The 18,856-nt window shown below is 37.0% G+C and overlaps 1 protein-coding gene across 1 annotated transcript in view; it reads left to right on the plus strand.

Annotated features, from left to right (window-relative positions):
- The window catches only part of GRIK2 (glutamate ionotropic receptor kainate type subunit 2), a 399,537-nt gene that overhangs the window by 116,771 nt on the left and 263,910 nt on the right, over positions 1–18,856 (plus strand). The window contains exons 2-3 of the mRNA XM_005145088.2: positions 10,404–10,571; positions 14,511–14,768. Of these exons, the coding sequence (XP_005145145.1) occupies positions 10,404–10,571; positions 14,511–14,768 (426 nt within the window). The remainder of the gene's footprint in view (positions 1–10,403; positions 10,572–14,510; positions 14,769–18,856) is intronic.

The raw sequence follows: 18,856 nt of genomic DNA on the forward strand, positions 1-18,856 counted from the left end.
AAATATGATGTAGCAAACTGAAATTTGAAAATATTTTTCTGAAATATGAAAATAATGTATTTTTCTTTTTCCTCACTTTACAGTGCCATATTCAGTACAAGAAATCTTTATTTTGTATCTCATATATACAGTCCTTAGGAAGCAAACCTACACTGGTCTACTTACTGCTAACCAAATAGATTTACCAGATCTTGCCTATGCTTATTCAGGGATCCTGGAAGAGTACTCACAGAATTCTACTTTTTTTTTTTTTTTTAAGTAAGAAAGAATTTTGTATTGATTCTTTGGTTGTTACTTTGCCTATGCACAGAAAAAATACCCCAATTCTCCTTTTTGTTTGAAATTTCTCTGGAAAGAAGAAATATTTCACTAAATAATAGCAGTATGAGTCCTTTAAATAGGCAGTTATAGCACCTTGCTCCACAATAGAATTCTAAATACTATTTCATTAGCCCAAAGAGTGGCTATTAAGAGCAACAACAAAAGTATATACAGGTCATGCTGTTCACAAAATGGTATTTTGTATTCTGTAGCTTTTCTGTTATATATGTGCAGTCATATACGCTTGAAGCCCTGGTACATCCTTTTTATTTTTCCCTCTCAAATCAGATAATACACTTCATAAAAATTGTTTTGAATTACTGAAGGATTACATCTGTGAAAATCTTGAGAGAAGGAAGAAAAATGTGAAAATATAGTTTTTGAATTTGCTTAAATCACTTATCTCCAAGCTCCTGAACTTTAAAATATGAAGCATTAAAAATAAAAAGAAAGTCATCCTGAAGCTGATTATAATCACTTCTACATTTTACTTCTAGTGAAGATACCCCTCAGGGATACAGGTACTCAATTTTTACTTACATTAGCAGAGGTCATGGCATTCAGCAGAACTCAGGGCAGACATTTTTTTATAAATCCATTTGCGGGATCCAAGTTTAAGTCTTTTGTGATTGCAAGTAAAATCTTATTGACTTTCTAAAATGCTCAAAGCCATGAAAATGAATACTCTTACTGTTTATTTTGAGAGTAATTGAACTTTTATGATGTGTGTTGTAATTTTAAGCTTTTGTGGTTAATTTCAGTACAGTTTGTTTCCTGGTATTTTTGTAAAGAGGAAATGGATGCTACTTGTTTTGAAGATTTATATAGGTGTTAAGTGTGAGAATCTGTTTTTTCTTTTTTCTTTAGGAAAAAATATAATGCATATTATCATAGAATCATAGAATAGTTAGGGTTGGAGAGGACCTTAAAATATTCTAGTTCCAACCCCCCTGCCATGCCATGGCATTGTCCAACCTGGTCTTGAACACTGCCAGGGATGGAGCATTCACAACTTCCTTGGGCAACCCATTCCAGTGCCTCACAACCCTTACAGTAAAGAACTTCCTCCTTATATCCAATCTAAACTTCCCCTGTTTAACTTTTAACCTGTTATCCCTTGTCCTGTCACTACAGTCCCTAATATGTATATTTTATGTCCCTAATATATATATTATCTGATGCTTGTTTGCTAGATCCTGCAGAGCTTGCTTTGTTGCTTTTAAATTAGCTGCTGGGTCTTAGAAGGTTGAGTCAAATTATCTGGATAACTGGGAGTTGACTCTGAATGTTTTTCTGGCTAGCACATGCTAATAATTGATGCTGAAGATGCACTAGGAATCACTTGACCAGAAAGAGCAAGAAGAAGGTGACTTGACCATATAACAGCAGTCTGGTAAGGTGCACTACTCTTGTAGATGGAAACACAGATTTAAGAAATAAAGCAAGCTGGAAGCTAAAGGCTGGGACTGTAGACTACTCAGAAGAAAACCTGAGTCCTGACCCTGAGTTTCACTTCTGCTTAAGCATTTTCTACAAGAAAATATTTGGATAAGAAGCACATGATCTAGAAATTGTGGGCTGGCTCCTATTTCATACCTAGCAGAGCTATATAGGAGTATATGATAACTTCAGGCTTTCTCTGTTTTTCTGGGTCTTGCAGACTGAAAATCGCTGCCTTATATGGTAGCCTATCCAATCATGGCAACTGTAGTACATGTCAGTATATTGCCTGCTGGTTAGGGCATTGGTCTGAACAGTGAAAGAGTATGGCTTGGAGTTCAGTTTATAATGGAATCTGTTTTCTACTTTATAGACTAGCACTTTAACATGTTGTTTATTTAAAAAAAATCATATAATCACAAGCATTATATTTTATTTAATGTGCCTTTGAACTTCTATTGATTAAGAGCTTTCTGATTTCTGTTAAATTTAGACACTTTTCTCTTTCATCTTTGTATGTCAAGGTATCCTACCATGAACTTCTAGATTGCACTATTTGTATGTTGAGGGATCCTAGTGTGGTTTTTTTATACTGCAATGTTTCTCTACATGCTTGGATGAATAGAATTCCTAGGAAACTTTTAAACTTTCCACAGAATTGTCAAGTGATTCTTGGTAGCTGCTGAACCACAGGCTCTGGAAATTTCTTTGGAGAAATTAGGTGTGCAAACTTCCTAAGCCCTGCTTCAAAAATTATAAGGATAAGCTTTAAGTCCTACATTCTTTCCTGACTCTTGTTTACCTCATTAAAACAAAACTGCCTGTCCTTTCTCAAAGAATACAAAAAAACAAGCTGCTTTTGTTTCAGCTTTTGCGTATGGAAGTATTAGTATTAAATAGCACAGAAATTCAAAATACATTGACTTTTTTAATGCCTATTTCTCACAAGTTAATCACTTTTATTTGAAAAACAACTGAAAACCTCAATAAAATTTCTTTAACTGTGTACAGTTTGGCATCTCAAATGTGATTCCAGACACAAACCAATGTTTGAGAAGATGGGTGAATAACATTTGGTGGCCTAATGAAATATTGTTAACATTTATTTGTGCTTAGTACTAGGTGGTTAGGGAACTGTTATTCTTAGTGTTCTAATAAATATTTAAGACTCTTTCTGGAATAAAAATAAATGGTTTATGATTTATATATCTTCAAACCTAGAAGTAAGAATATTTGAAGATTGTAGCTGCTCTGTAAGTAGTGGGTGGAATACTGCATTAATCCTTGTGAATGTGTTTAGGCAAAACCTAATTGTAATGTTTGAAAAGTTACTGTATCATTAAAAAATGGTGCTCATGCCACAATGTGACTGATATTACTTTTCATTATGTATTAATAAAGGCCTTCTTCATAGCTGTCAGTAAACTTGTGCAGATTGGTGCATGACAACGATAACATAGCTATAGTGTTAAAAAATTATAGCTATTACTAACAGTGTATGTGTGAGATCTTTACCAAATTGATTCGATATTAGGAAAAAAAAGAAACTTCATCTTACATCTTTGTACAAGGAAATCACATTTAAAAATGAAATTATTAAAGTTATTGCTTCCATAACTTTGTTAACATCAACAACACCATATTAGAATGAGTTTGTGTTTAAATTTTTCTCTCCGAAATTCACATTTGAAAACCATGGAAGTTTTAGTTCTGTGTATATAATTCATATACTTGCAGTGATATTAAAAACTAATTACTTTAGCTTCAGTAATTTAAAGTAGTCTGTAAGCTTCATTCCCTCTGATTTGTCAGGTTATGATCTGAGATAATGTGGCCTTCTGTTAAGTATTTAAAGTTTTCACTTTTCAGAGGGCACGGATTGTAAAATAGCCTGTAGCTATTGTAATTAAATAGCATTCATTTCTACTGAAACAAACTTGGAACTGTACTGGAAACAAAGGAGAAATTATTTGATTTAGTATCAGCCAAGTTTGCTAGTTTGCTTGTTTGTAGTTCTACTCAGAATCTTTTGAAGCTTCTTTGAATCTATATTATTTCAAGTATGCAACAGTAGCTCAGGTTTAATGGCATGCATCTGTTTCAAAAGTACTCCATGCGTAAGATGAGAGATTTATGAATAACTAATTCTGGGACTTGTGTTCGTCTATTGGAGTTGTGTAGTTAAGCACTTTTGTAATTTCTGCGGGTTTTATCACATATTGCATGGAGATGATAATGCAAAACATACAAGATAGTGATCCCTAAAATGGAATGGTTTTTGCGAGAAGAATGCTTATGACCTTTTTGTGGAATAGAAATAGAAAGTCAAATCATTCAAATGGTTATCCTAGTTAAGAGCAGAACCAATTTCTATGATTTTTGTCAAGATGTGTAGCAAGCTGATTTTTTTCCTTTTTTGGTCTGGGTTTTGTGTTTGAGAAAATGACTTGAAAATTAGAGAAAACCAAGATAGCTTGTGAACAAAAAGTGTTAAGTCTTCATTTTTTTTTTCCAGTAGAAAATGCAGGCTTTTTAGTTTGAACAATCTCAGAGTAAATTCTTTTCTTTCTTTATTTTTTTTTTAATTTCAGGTTTTCCTTTTCTTTGGGCAATAATATCTACTTTGCTTAGACAAATATACTAAATGTTGTATTTTTCTTAGATGAAACATGACTGGGTTTTTTTCAGTGGTTTCTGTTTCCAAAGAAACTGTTACTGCATCAGTATTACACTGATGACTGGATTTTCCATATTGCTTATGGGAAATAATCATAGAATCATAAAATAGTTAGGGTTGCAAAGGATCTTAAGATCGTCTAGTTCCAACTTCCCTGCCATGGGCAGGGACACCTCACCCTAGATCATGTCATCCCCAGAGCTCTGTCCAGCCTGGCCTTGAACACTGCAGGGATGAAGCGTTTGTCTCTAAATTGGAGTGTTTATCTCTAAATTGGAGAGACATCAATTTGATAGGTGGACCACTCGGTGGATAAAGAACTGGCTGGATGGTTGCACTCAAAGAGTTGTGGTCAATGGTTCAATGTCTGGCTGGAGACCAGTAACGAGTGGTGTCCCTCAGGGATCGGTGCTGGGACCTGTCTTGTTTAATATCTTTGTCGCTGACATGGACAGTGGGATTGAGTGCGCCCTCAGCAAATTTGCCGATGACACCAAGCTGTGTGGTTCTGTTGATACGCTAGAGGGAAGGAATGCCATCCAGAGGGACCTTGACACACTTGTGAGGTGGGCTGATGCCAACCTTATGAAGTTTAACCATGAAAAGTGCAAGGTCCTACACCTGGATCGGAGCAATCCCAGGCACAGCTACAGGTTGGGCAAAAAGGAAATTCATGGTAGTCCTGCCATGAGAAGGACTTGGGGGTGTTAGTCAATGAGAAAATGAACATGAGCCAGGAGTGTGCACTCACAGCCCAGAAGGCCAACTGTATGCTGGGCTGCATCAAGAGGACTGTGACCACCAGGTCGAAGGAGGTGATCCTGCCCCTCTACTCTGCTCTCATGAGACCTCACTTGGAGTACTGTGTGCAGTTCTGGTGTCCCCAACATAGAAAGGACATGGTACTGTTAGAACAAGTCCAGAGGAGGGCCACGAGGATGATCAGGGGACTGGAGTACCTCCCATCTGATGACAGGCTGAGAAAGTTGGATCTGTTCAGCCTGGAGAAGAGAAGGCTGCATGGAGACCTCCTAGCAGCCTTCCAGTATCTGAAGGGGGCCTACAGGGATGCTGGTGAGGGACTATTCATTAAGGACTGTAGTGATAGGACAAGGGGTAACGGGTTGAAACTTAAACAGGGGAGGTTTAGACTGGATAGAAGGAAGAAATTCTTTACTGGTGGTGAGGCACACTGGAATGGGTTGCCCAGGGAGGTAGTGAATGCTCCATCCCTGGCAGTGTTCAAGACCAGGTTGGATGAAGCCTTGGGTGCTATGGTTTAATGTGAGGTGTCCCTGCCCATGGCAGGGGGGTTGGAACTAGATGATCTTATGGTCCTTTCCAATCCTAACTATTCTATGATTCTTTGATTCTATGATTTACCACTACTTTGGGCAACCCATTCCAGTGCCTCTCCATCCTCACAGTAATGAACTTCTTCCTTGTATCTAACCTGAACTTCCCCTATCTTAGTTTGAGCCATTTACCCCTTTTCCTATCACTACAGTCGCTAATGAAGAGTCCCTCACCAGCATCCTTGTAGATGCCCTTCAGATACTGGAAGGCTGCCATAAGGTCTCCACACAGCCTTCTCATCTGCAGGCTGAAAATCCCCAATTTTCTCACCCTATCTTTGTATGGGAGGTTCTCTAGCTCCCTTACCATACTCTTGGCCTTCCTCTGGACTTCCTTCAGATTCTTCTTATGTTGAGGACAGCAGAAGTACACGCAGAACTCCAAGTGTGGTCTCATGAGAGCAGAGTAGAGGGACAGTCCTTTGACCTGCTGGTCACACTTCTTTTGATGCAGCCTGGGATACAGTTGGCTTTCTGGGCTGCAAGCTCACACTGCCAGTTCGTGTTCAGTTTTCCATTGACCAACACCCCCAAGTCCTTCTTTGCAGGGCTGCTCTGAATCTCTTCTCTGCCCAACCTGTAGCTGTGCCTGGGATTGCTCCGACTCAGGTGTAGGACCTTGCACTTGTCATGGTTAAACTTCATAAGTTTGGCATCAGCCCATCTCGCAAATGTGTTAAGGTCCCTCTGGATGGCATTCCCTCCCTCCAGCATATCAAATGAACCACACAGCTTGGTGTCATCAACAAACTTGCTGAGGGTGCACTCAATCCCACTGTTCATGTTGCTGACAAAGATGTTGAACAGGATCAGTCCCAACACTGATCCCTAAGGGACACTACTCGTTACTGGTCTCCAGCTGGACATTGAGCCATTGACCACAACTCTTTGTGTGCCGCCATCCAGCCAGTTCTTTATCCACCGAGTGGTCCACCTATCAAATTGATGTCTCTCCAATTTAGAGACAAGGATGTTGTGTGGGACAGTGTAAAACGTTTTGCACAAGCCCAGGTAGACGATGTCAACTGCTTTGCCTCTGTCCATCATTTCTGTAACCCCATCACAGAAGGTACCAAATTGGTCAGGCAGGATTTCCCCTTAGTGAAGCCATGTTTGCTGTCACCAGCCACTCTATTGTTTTTCATGCCTTAGCATGGTTTCCAGGAAAGTCTGTTCCATTATCCTGACAGGCACAGAGGTGAGACTGATTGGTCTGTAGTTTCCTGGGTCTTCCCTTTTCCGCTTCTGAAAAGGGGTGTTATATATCCCTTTTCCCAGTCGCTGGGAACTTCACTGACTGCCATGATTTTTCAAATAAGAACTTGTTATATAAAAGTTTTTTCCATGTGACAGCTGATGAAAATCGTAGTGGATTTCAGATCCAGTAAAAGTAGTTCTATCAAGATTAATAGGGGATCTGAATTATCCTGGATGTCCCTGCAAAAGATACAATATTTAAAGATTGTTTTACAGTTGTTCATGCATATCTGGTTTGGGCTAGCCTGTCTGAAAAATTCCTCATCAGTGTGGTTCAGATGTTGATCACTACTAAAATCTAGTGAGGTTTTGCAAAGTAGTTATCATGACAGTAAAGACTTGAAGTGTTCAGCTATACAGCAGTCACCTACTGTATACAGTCAATAAAAGTTCATGAGCTACAGATTGAGTTGTAGCTATATAATGCCATATTCCCTAGCATTATTGTTTAGGGTAGAGATGAACTGCCATATTACTAACACTGCAAATTAAGAACTCATATATGAGACCATTAAAGCAAGCTAAGCATTAAATACACATTTACTCTTCCTTTTAAATTTTTTGTCTCTGTTTTGAGGTGACAGTGAAAATACATCCATTTCCTCTAAGATGTGCTGCTAGTTGCGTAACGCAACTGATGTTTTTGCCTATTATGGATCTATAAATGGTGTTAAAAATAAGATAAACCCAACACCTGCTTTTTTCAAGCTGTTAGACAGAGATGGTAATTGGCTTTGCTGCTTGTTCACATATCAATGTCAAAATTTATGACTTTTCTGTCTGCTTATCTGAGAGCAGGCAGTGCATTCCTCAATTTGACTATTAAGATGGCTTTCATGAATACAAGGCACAACAGAATAGCCTGCCTGGGAGGGAACAACATGACTTGGTATGCTATGACAGCCTCAGGAAACCACTATCCCTTTATACTTGTGTATATCTGAAATGGAAAGCCAATCCTTTTCATTAATTTCTTTTCCATTTTATATAGGAAAAAAAAAAGCAGTGTAATTTGTGGCTTGTGTCCTGATATTAAGGCAGTAGATTTACACATTTTCTTTAGAAATATTCAAAGTATTTCTTTTGTTATTATTTACATATTCAGTAACAAACATAGGAACATAACAGTATGACCCAGGCAATTTAGTTTCCAAATAATTTCCTGCTTGCATCTTATACAGCACTGGAGAAAGCACTCTTTAAGCCTTCCCATTCCTGTCAGAGTCTGAACGCATTTATGTGCCTTTGCTGAGCATCCTGAAAGTGAAGCATAGACTTCCAAGTACATTTCAAAGGGCTTGCACCTGGAGAATTAGGTGCTGCATTGTGACTAGTTTCTGATATGCAGAATGCAGTAATCTGTCTGCCTAAGCTCCTGCTCTTAGCGTGTTAGTTGAATGTAAATCACTTGAATGCTTAGTTAAAAAATGGTGATGCCCTGTGTGCAGAATTAGGTTGGCCAAAGCTAGCTACTCATTACAGAGGAGCCTGGCACTTTAAGCCTTTTTGAACATTAGCAGGACATGGTCTACAGTAGAGAGCCTCTTGATTGGAGTCTCTTCTTGGTGTGAAGGTTAAGATGAACCTACACCTGCTAGCATCCAAAATACTGAATTGTGTGATGTTCCTCCGCTGCTGCTTGAGCAGACAGATATGGAAGTAGCATAAAACTAAAATAAAAAGGAGGCTAGTGGAAGTTTGATACCCTATAGGTAGAAAACAGCCAGGAAACTGCAAGTATACCATCTATTCTAGATTCCTCTAGGGTTTTTATTGTTAATTCAGTGTCTATCCAGTGTAAAATGTGAAAATATTCAGGAGCAGGTATTAGAAGCTGTGTTTTCTTTCCTTCTAGCAAAATATCTTAATCATAGGACAACAGAAACAAGTTATTCTACCCGTTTTCCTTGGGAATACAAATTTACCCTGAGGCAGACAGACCGTATGCTGCTAGCTTTGCTGGGGATACATTTATCACAGGAAGAGAGAGTGTGTGAGTGAGGGAAGAAACTGCTGAATGGTGCACATGGGAAATTACACGTTGTTGCCACTCACCACAGGTAGACAGTCATCTTCATAAAACTGGCATACTATGTGATAGACTGTCAGTATTAGGAATTACCCAGATATGAGAGATCAAAATTCATATTTATTTTATCTTACGCTGTGAGTAGTGGCTGCATCTTTGAGAGGGAATTCCCCATCTCAAGAATTTAGAAATAAGCAGAATGAAAAATACAGAAATAAAGAAGGAAGATTATATTTGCCTTCAAACACATTGAAGTAAGAAATCTCCCAGCGTAAATAATTCAGGTAGAAGAAAGAGGTCTTGTAATATTATTTTTCTTTATGAATCCATTGTAACTTAGGGTATATATACATATATATATATTTAATATCTGTTTCTGTGATACTGGATTATTCAGATATATTTGAACAACTCCTTTCTGAATGCCTTAGAAAAGCCTGTAAAATCTACCTTAATTTTAATTATGTTCACGGAAATGTCTTTTTATTTTTCTTGTCCCTGAGTATCTATACTTTTTATTTATTCAGTAGCTTTTAGCTTTCTGCAGCAATTTTTAAATATTTCCCAAGTCAAAATAGGATCTTCTTATTATGTCACAGTTTGATCTACAATGTTTAGATGCTGTAAGTCTTAAGCAGTCCTGTCAGACTATGTTTTCCTGAACAGAGCACTTTCTTAATATCAAAAGTTGCCTTTCATATTAATATTGAATTATCGTGAACCAAATATGGTATTTGTTTTCATTTTTTGTGTACTATGCCTATATTTATCTGCATGTTATCCAAGTATCTTTTGCTTTAGCTTCTAGAGCATTGTTAAAATTGGTTACATATATATTCTATGCTCAATCAGTTTGGATTGTTTCCCTAGATATCTCCTTTTTTGTTTAAGCAAATGCCTTACCCATCAGTGTCTCATTCTCAGTTTTAAATGGTTAATGTTTAAATAATCATTAGTCACATCTCATCTCAGTGATTAGTTTTTGTGCTTTTAAACTAATATTATTTGAGCATCTGCCCCTAGGGCTCTCAGCAACAATTGGAGAGTTCACCTGCAGGAAAAGAGTTAATACCTCCATCCTATAGTGAGAAGCGGGTTGGAAGAGGCAGCAGAATTACAAAACTGAAAAGCCTTTTCATCTTTAATAATGTCAGAAAGGGAGAGGCTACAAGTAAATACACAGGATTTCACTGGGGTTAGCTTGATTTGTTGGTGGGTTATTTATGGTTTCTCACAGACATTACCAAAATAATGAGATAATTTCATAAGTTGCACTGTATGAGGTTTATTAAGTTTATTTTTTCCTTTCTTCTTTCACTAACAGGAGGCATTTTTGAGTGTGTGGAATCTGGCCCAATGGGAGCAGAAGAATTAGCTTTCAGATTTGCTGTGAACACAATCAACAGAAATAGAACTCTTCTGCCAAACACCACATTAACATATGACACCCAAAAGATAAATCTCTATGACAGTTTTGAAGCATCCAAAAAAGGTAACCTTTTGCATATTTATTTTTTTTAATGAGCAACTAAGACTCACTTAGTTTACCTACCTGAAAAATGTCTGTTCAATAAAGCCATATGCAATGATACTGTACAAGTTTGTGGCTGACATCAAAGAATAGCTTTAAAGATTGCTCCTGGAAGGCTGTAATGGTAACTGCTTACAAATTATGTTGTCATCTTTGCTCCCACTGACCCTGTTTAAAAGCTATATCTTTAAATACTTAAAATCTGAAATATTTTTTTCCAAGTATTGTGACCAACTCTTTTGGAGTGAGAAATCACTATCTCCAGACTTTTTCCTGAAAAATGCCAAGTGCCCCCAAATTCTAGTGAACCTACAAGAAGGCTCCAATTCATAGAATCATAGAATCATAGAATAGTTAGGATTGGAAAGGACCATAAGATCATCTAGTTCCAACCCCCCTGCCATGGGCAGGGACACCTCACACTAAACCATGCCACCCAAGGCTTCATCCAACCTGGTCTTGAACACTGCCAGGGGTGGAGCATTCACAACCTCCCTGGGCAACCCATTCCAGTGCCTCACCACCCTAACAGTAAAGAATTAAATTTTAAGCATCCAATTACTTCAAGTACATCTCTACAAATACCTTTAGCATATGAATGTCTCATGCAGTTAATCAGGTGTGTGCTTCAAAGAGGAGCAAGTAGTTGTAATTTTGCGTATTTTATGTTAACATAGGAACTCCCTTTCCTCTCCCCCCCCCCCCCAAGTATATCTCTTCTTAAGAATATTGCTATCAGGTAAATGTCTAGGATTAAGTTTGCAGTTTTCTCCTAAGTATAAATAATTTTTTTAAACAAAAAAAATGAAACTATTTTTAAACATTTTTTCTAAATTTTCAAATCTTGGACTCTTACACAAATTGAAGTTTCCATATTGCTTTACATTTAAATCCATGACAGTAGATGCAAGTTGTATTGCATCATTGCCATATCCTAAAAGCACAAACCCCAACAAGTTCAATATGTATTTACAGAAGAAAATACAAAGCCTGGTGTCAGAACTCAGTAGGACTGAATTTTGTATTGTACTACATGTTCCTTGAAAAAACTTTTTTCCATAAATTGAAGAGATGGTTTCATCTTATAAATGTTACATATGGAAAAGCAGCTCTTTCAAGATGTAGGTACATCTGTCAGGATGAAGGTACATTGAAGTATTTTGTAAGTGGAATATAATGGTGATTAAAAATTTTAGTATAGAAATTACAAAAATTTTTTTCTCTTTTGCTGTAACATACAAAGTTAATATTGCTAACCTATTTTTTGTCTCTTTGTCTCCTGAATAAACAATTCTAACATAGGCTGTTGTTGTTAGGTATGAAAACATACATTATCCATATTTGTATAGAAATACACACAGTCTGGTCATTGTAAAGTGCTTTGATTTATGAAAAATATTATGAGCTAAATATTTATGCCTAGCAAGATAATTTCTTTGCAAAAGAGGTCTTGTGAAAAAATAAAAGGAAAACAAAGGTTTTTAAAAAGTCTTTTTGAGTTGTTGTTCTGGTGTTTTGTTTCACAGATTAAAGTAGGTTCTGGGAAAGATTACTTTCTTTTCCATCTTGGCCAATGAATAAATAAATTCTGGTCTCTTCCTTTTCCTTTCCTCCTCATCTTCCAATCTGAGCTGTTTACTGACTCCAGAACACACTGTCCTGTGAAATTCAATAGGACAAAGTCTCTCAATTCCTGAGGGAGAGTGTAGAGAGCAGAGAAATTTATTCTGTGATATTTTATTCTTTAAGCCTTTCCTGAGACAATACAACTACTTTCAGCCCTTAAATGAGGTTTGCTTGAAAGTGAAAGCTGGCATGTTGCTGATTTTTAATAGATTGTAGTAGCTGAAGTTAGAATGGCAACACGCTATTGATTGGACATATTGAATAGATTGTATATATTCATTGTTCCCACTTGCATCTTGGATGAGAATGAAACTATATTTGTAACTGGTCAGGTTGTATCAAAAGCTGTGTAATTTTTCAGTGTTAATAGTTTTTTGTTTCATCAATTCATAATACAGCCAACTACGTTTGTGCTGACAGGTACTTTAGTTCAGAATTAAAGGCTAAAGGTCAATGTAAAATGATTAATTTATGATGGCTCCAAAGCAGAGTTTTAACAATGAGGCTTAAACATTTGACTCATTTTTGTGGCTTATGATTATGACTATTAGTGAGCAGGCAGGCGCTGCATCAAAAATAGCCTGTTTAGATCTCTTTGTAACACATAGTTTTGTAGTTGAATATAAATGAAATATTAATGTTTTTTTAAAGATAGTATATGAAAGAGCAATTTGAAGGTAAGATGGTATTACTAAGATCCTGTTTCAGTGAAGAATAATACAAATATAAACAAAATATCCCCAATGCACTAGCAAAATTGGTATGTATCTGATAGAGCCAGTGCCATATTAAATCACGCGTGAAAGCATTGCATTATTCAAATCGCAGAAACAGAAGGGGGGAAAAAAAAAAGCCTATTGAAAAGCCATCTGGTAGCTATGGCTGTTGTTAGTGATCCCGTTTACTGACATTTGCATAAAGCTTGTTGATTACTCTTAGGAAGGGCAATATTAGCATAAATGTTTTTTTATCAAGCTAGTCATTTAGGCCCTGCTCCGATGCTCAGAAATGCAATGGAGATCCTGTATGTGTACAAAAAGTTCATTTAAACCAAAAGTGCTCTTTAGTAATGACAAGGTGTGCCAGCATAGTTTCTGGAATGCACTTGAAAGACTTAACAATATTTTCATCATGTTGAAAAGGGTGTTCACAATAAACTAATTTTAATTTGCTGCAAAAATAATGTGGCAAAATGTGTTTCCACTGCTTGTTTCCTTGGCTGTCAGGAGTACTAATGCTAGAGTAACCATATTAATTAATCCAACCTCATAAAAATACTTGCATAGATTGGATTAAGAAGATACTTTTCATTACCTCTCTCTACTAAATAGGGTATTTTCTTTGAAGACAGAATCTGATATTTTTCTGATCTGCATACTCATAAAGGTTATGTCTGTGGTAATGATCTAAACAGGAGAAGGGCATGGGCTGAAACACTGATCTGCACTACTGACTAATTTTCCTGCATTTTTTTTGGCATGTCCCAACTAATATTCTACAAAATAATACTGGAGCATACTGTGGGAGATAATAAATGACCAGAGATTAATAATGCATTGTACAGGTAGGGCCACCCTGTGTTGGAAAGAGGAGAGCTAAGTTACTTTAATGCAGCAGTATTGTGTCAGTGACTCTCAGGGTCAGTTTTATCTGTTAATGTAGGTATAGGAAAACTTGAGTATTTCCACTGTTTCAGATGGGACATTATTTTTTCATTTGCATTTTTTTTAATTCTAAGGAAAATAATTGTCTTTTAAATTTTGCTAGTCAACATGCCCACATTTCAGATACAGAAATTTAAATGTCCATTTCAATGAAATTAATCATTTGTCTAATAACTGGAATTTACTTAACACATACAATCTCCAAATAGTTAGGATCTCAGTAGAAATAGTGTCAATTGGTTGAGGAAGACTGTCCCATATAAACCTTTTCCAAATGTACGGTGCAGCTGAGCATAAATCTCTTGTGTCTTTTAGAAGATGCGCGATTTCTGGCCTTTGTGACTTCCGCTGACATAGAGGTGTTTATTAAATGTAGCTGAGCATTATTTTAATGTTAGGTGTTTTTATTCATCAACTCATAGTGAAAGCTTAGAAATGTATTCTGAAATTGAAATCTGTGTAAAGTGAAAGGGTAACACAACAAGGGAGCTCTGTCAGCAGTGCACTTACATTTCATGGAGTGCATATTGTTTTATATAAAATGTGCAGTACCTTCTGGCACATTGCTTTCTTTCCTCTCATCATTGACAGACTTCTGTCTCCTCTTCAGCCTGCGATCAGCTGTCTCTTGGGGTGGCTGCCATCTTCGGACCATCCCATAGCTCGTCAGCTAATGCTGTGCAATCCATCTGCAACGCTTTGGGTGTTCCACATATCCAGACCCGCTGGAAACATCAGGTGTCAGACAACAAGGACTCCTTCTATGTCAGCCTCTATCCAGATTTCTCTTCACTCAGCCGTGCCATACTTGACCTTGTGCAGTTCTTCAAGTGGAAAACAGTAACTGTTGTTTATGATGACAGCACTGGTAAGGCTACAGCATAAGACTATGTGCAGATGGATTCTATGTGCAAATGTATTCACTTCTACAAAGAGAGGGAGGAGGGGTGTCACAACTCTTATTTCTTAATTTAAAAGAATTAAATTATAACAATTTCTATCAACAAGGTAGTGTATAGCAAATAATGTATATTTATTAGTATAAGTAGTCTCATAAGTATGCCTTAGTTGCTGAATTCTGTTTGGGCTCACAGCTGTCAGTAACATCAGTCACACTCTATTTGCATTTTCTGCAGTGTCTTAACACTTGTGAACAACTATGTCTTTTAATTTTATTTAAAGCTTTTAATTCTGAAGAAAAATATGGTAACTTGAGAGATGTACTGGTATGCCTGGTGAAACAGAAGACCTAAATTCTAGTACTTCTTCTGGCATTAGTTAAGGTAGAAAACAGATGCCATATTTGTTTGCAATTTCAGTATCTGCTTTTTTTTTAGAGAGAGAATTCGAGAAGGAGCTCTGGTTTTTAGCTGCTAGAATTTGAAACCAAAAGAGGTTTGAAGGCTTGTTTTGCAGATGAGTTTCATGAGTTAAATAACTCCTGACTTTCCAGCAGAAACGTATCAATTTGCTACCTTTCCCTTACCTTACTCTAAAATTTGTTTTGCCTTAAGGAGAGTTGACAATGAATAGGGAGACTCAGGTATTTAGTTTATTTTAAAAACATGAAGAATTATTTCAGGAAATACTCACTCTACATTTTTATTTCTTTCTGGATGGCTTGACCCTTCATGTTAGGACACTGGCTGAGCCTGCTGATAAATTGTCATGCTAGCTACAACATCTTTTTTTCTTGAAATCTTTGCTGTTTGAATAGACAGAAAAAATAATCAGTTTTAAAAAGCTAATCCTCTCTTTTGTGGCATTTGCTGTAAGTAAATTGAAATTCTACTTTAAGACTGTCAGCATCTTCTGTGGATAATTCAAAGAATTCAAAAGCAGGACATACTGCTGGGAAGTCCACAGCGTCTCTTGCCTTTGAAGTATGGATGGGAGCAACTCTTAGCTGTGAGAAACTGTCAGTCTTAAAAAAAGTTGATTTATTTGTTAGATAAATTAGATAAATTTTTTAGATAAATTGTGTTAGAGTGCAGTGGCAAACCGGTGTTTGAGATGAGGTGTGGGAGGAGAGGAATCTTTTGAAAGGAAGTAGTTGCTTCAATTGAGGAAGAGGCATTTTGCCATGGGATAAGATAAACATTCAGATATTCAGATGTGAACATAGGGCTAAAGCTGAATATGATGATTTCAGGTAATATTTAGAAATTGCGTTGTAAGAATCCTTGTGCCATTGAAGACAATTGAAATCCATTAAAATGAATGCAGACAGAAAACCATCACTGTTTACATCTGTTTCTCCCATTTGGCCAAGGATTCCTCAAAGATAGATATAATTCTTGTTTCATCCTCCTTTGTTTCTCTTTTAATCACCCACATTTTGCTCTCCTTTATTAAAAAATTTAGGATGATTTTTTATTTTTTTTTTAGCTTTTAAGGATTTTTTGTTTTTTCAAGTGTACTCCATCTGCTCTACAGAAAAAAATTTGGAATGAGGTTCTAGAAAAATTTTCTTCCTAGTCTGAAGGTAATTGTTGCTTCTTGTGATCATTCAAAGTGACAAAGCATATTTCTTTTAACTAGAATTTCCCACTTAAAAAATAAAAAAAAAAAATCATCCCCTCTCCCACCTCCTGCCTATCCCCCAAAAATAAAAAAAAACCCAGAACCTAGCAGGATGTAATGAGAGGTTAGATAGCTTTGTTTTTTTTTCCTTAAAGTAATGAGAGGTTAGATAGCTTTGTTTTTTTTTTTTTTTCCCTTAAAGTAATTTATGATCTCTTTGTTAATTAAATACCACTAAACTGTCCCTGGATACTAATTAAGTCCTTTCAGATTTACAGATCTGTTATAATCAATTGTCTTTAAGAAAGAAAAGTGCGAAAATGCAGTGTGTTCATCAGCTGCATGTCTTAATGGTTTTAATTGGTCTCAAAACAGTAACTTAATTTCAAGTACATATTCTAATCTCTGTGCTAAATAAAACAGACTAGATAAATTCTGAAGAAGTTTGTAATATTACAGAATTCCTAAACAAAGAAATATGGACAGTTAGATGCTTTGGCTTTTAAATTATGGTGGCAGTTATATTGCCAACAACTGCTGTATGCAGATCAAGTTGTTATCAACAGGGCTCTGAGTTTTTTTCTTAATTAACATTTGTTTTGGTCTTGGGTGAATGAGTATAAACACCAAAAATCTGTTGCATCTATGAACAGAAGCCAAAGTAAAAGCTGGAAAAAATTACTTCAGAAATAAAAATGTTTTGTGTTGGTTTTCATCATTAAACCCTGTGTTTTAATTCAAATGAAGGAAAAAGATGTCATTTTGTTGATATTTTTATGGTAGTGTACAGATAGCATTGATTCATAAATAAAATAACAATTTCTTTCTTTGGACCAATATTTAGCATTGCTGTGAACTCACCTTGTGTATTGAATGCAGTTCCATACCCTGCAATTTAAAAAGAATATTAAGGTACTTGAATGTGTCTGGAGGAGGTCAATAAAGCTAGTGAAAGTCTGGAAGGCATGATGAGCAGCTGAGGACACTGAATTTGTCTAGTTTAGAGAGGAAGAGACTGAGGCATGACCTCACTGTTCTCTACAGCTTCCTGAAGAGATGGAGAGGGAGGTGCTGAGCTCTTCTCACTGATGTCGTGATAGAACTCATGGGAATACACAAAGCTGCATCAGGGAGGTTCAGACTTGACATCAGGAAGCATTTCTTTACCAAGACACGGGAACCTTCCTGGAGAGGTGGTTAATCCCCCAAGCCTGTCAGTATTTAAGAGGCATTTGGACAATGCTGTTAATATTATGCGTTTACTCTTTGTTGGCCTTGAATTGGTCAGGCAGTTGGACTAGATGATTGTTCTAGGTCCCTTCCAGCTGAACTATTCAGGGTATAACCACATGCTATTTTTAGATTTCTTACATCTAGTTGTTCAGTGTGTGTGTGTGGGGTTCCTCCCCTTTGTTTTTTCCTGTACTACTACAAAACAGGATACTAATCTTTGCAGTTAATGTAACTTTACAGTAAGGGGAATTAAAGATATGGGGGGTGAAATGGATGTGGGGTGATGGCAGATGTGCGGTAATGCTAGAAGATGAAGGAAAAAAAACCTAAGTGATTCAAAGGCAAGGGAGGAAAATTCTCATTAAGGGGAACATACTTAGCACACTATGAAGGTGAGAAAAGGTGATCAAGAAACTCTAGAAAACAGGCAACTGAGGAGGTGTCGGGGTTTAAAACCAAATCTGCAGTTCATCACTCACTTTCCCCCTTGCTCCCCCGACTCCTGGAGAGTTAAGAAGGAGAATCCAAAGAATGTAGCCCCCATGGATTGAGATAAGGACAGTTTAATTGCTAGGGTATAACACAAATCACTACTGCCATTACTACTACAAACAATAATGATAAAGCAAATAACAAGTGAATAGAATACAACACCTCACCAGCCACCAACCCATAACTCACCCCACCCTTCCCGACCGAGCACCGACCGATACCTCCTCCATCCCCCCAGAGCTCTAGCCCTTGTGGGTCTCTCCCGGTTACATCCTGGGTATGACGTGCTATGGTATGGAATACCTCTCTGGCTAGCCTGGGTCAGGTGTCCTGTCTCTCCTTCCTCCCAGCCTCCCCTCCTCCCTGGCAGAGCATGAGCTTAGAAAAGGCTTTGGACAAAACCAAACGTTTGAGCAGTAACTCAAAACATACTTGCTATCAGCAAACGTTCTCAACCCGAAAGTCAAAACACAGCACTGCATCAACTACCAAGAAGGAGAAAAATGACTGCTACTGCTCAAACCAGGACAGGAGGACAATAAAAATTGAGATGGTCTGAAAAACTTGCTCATCTTTTCTGCAAATGAATTAAGCAACATCTCAATTTATGTGAAAAGCTGTTCTTGTTTATAAACACATCTGTATAACTAAAGGTCTAAGCATAATGAGAGAGAAGGAATGAAATGAGTTGAGAATGCTGCATTTGAA

This window comes from Melopsittacus undulatus, chromosome 3 (genome assembly GCF_012275295.1).
Source record: "Melopsittacus undulatus isolate bMelUnd1 chromosome 3, bMelUnd1.mat.Z, whole genome shotgun sequence".
Lineage (NCBI taxonomy): Eukaryota > Metazoa > Chordata > Aves > Psittaciformes > Psittaculidae > Melopsittacus > Melopsittacus undulatus.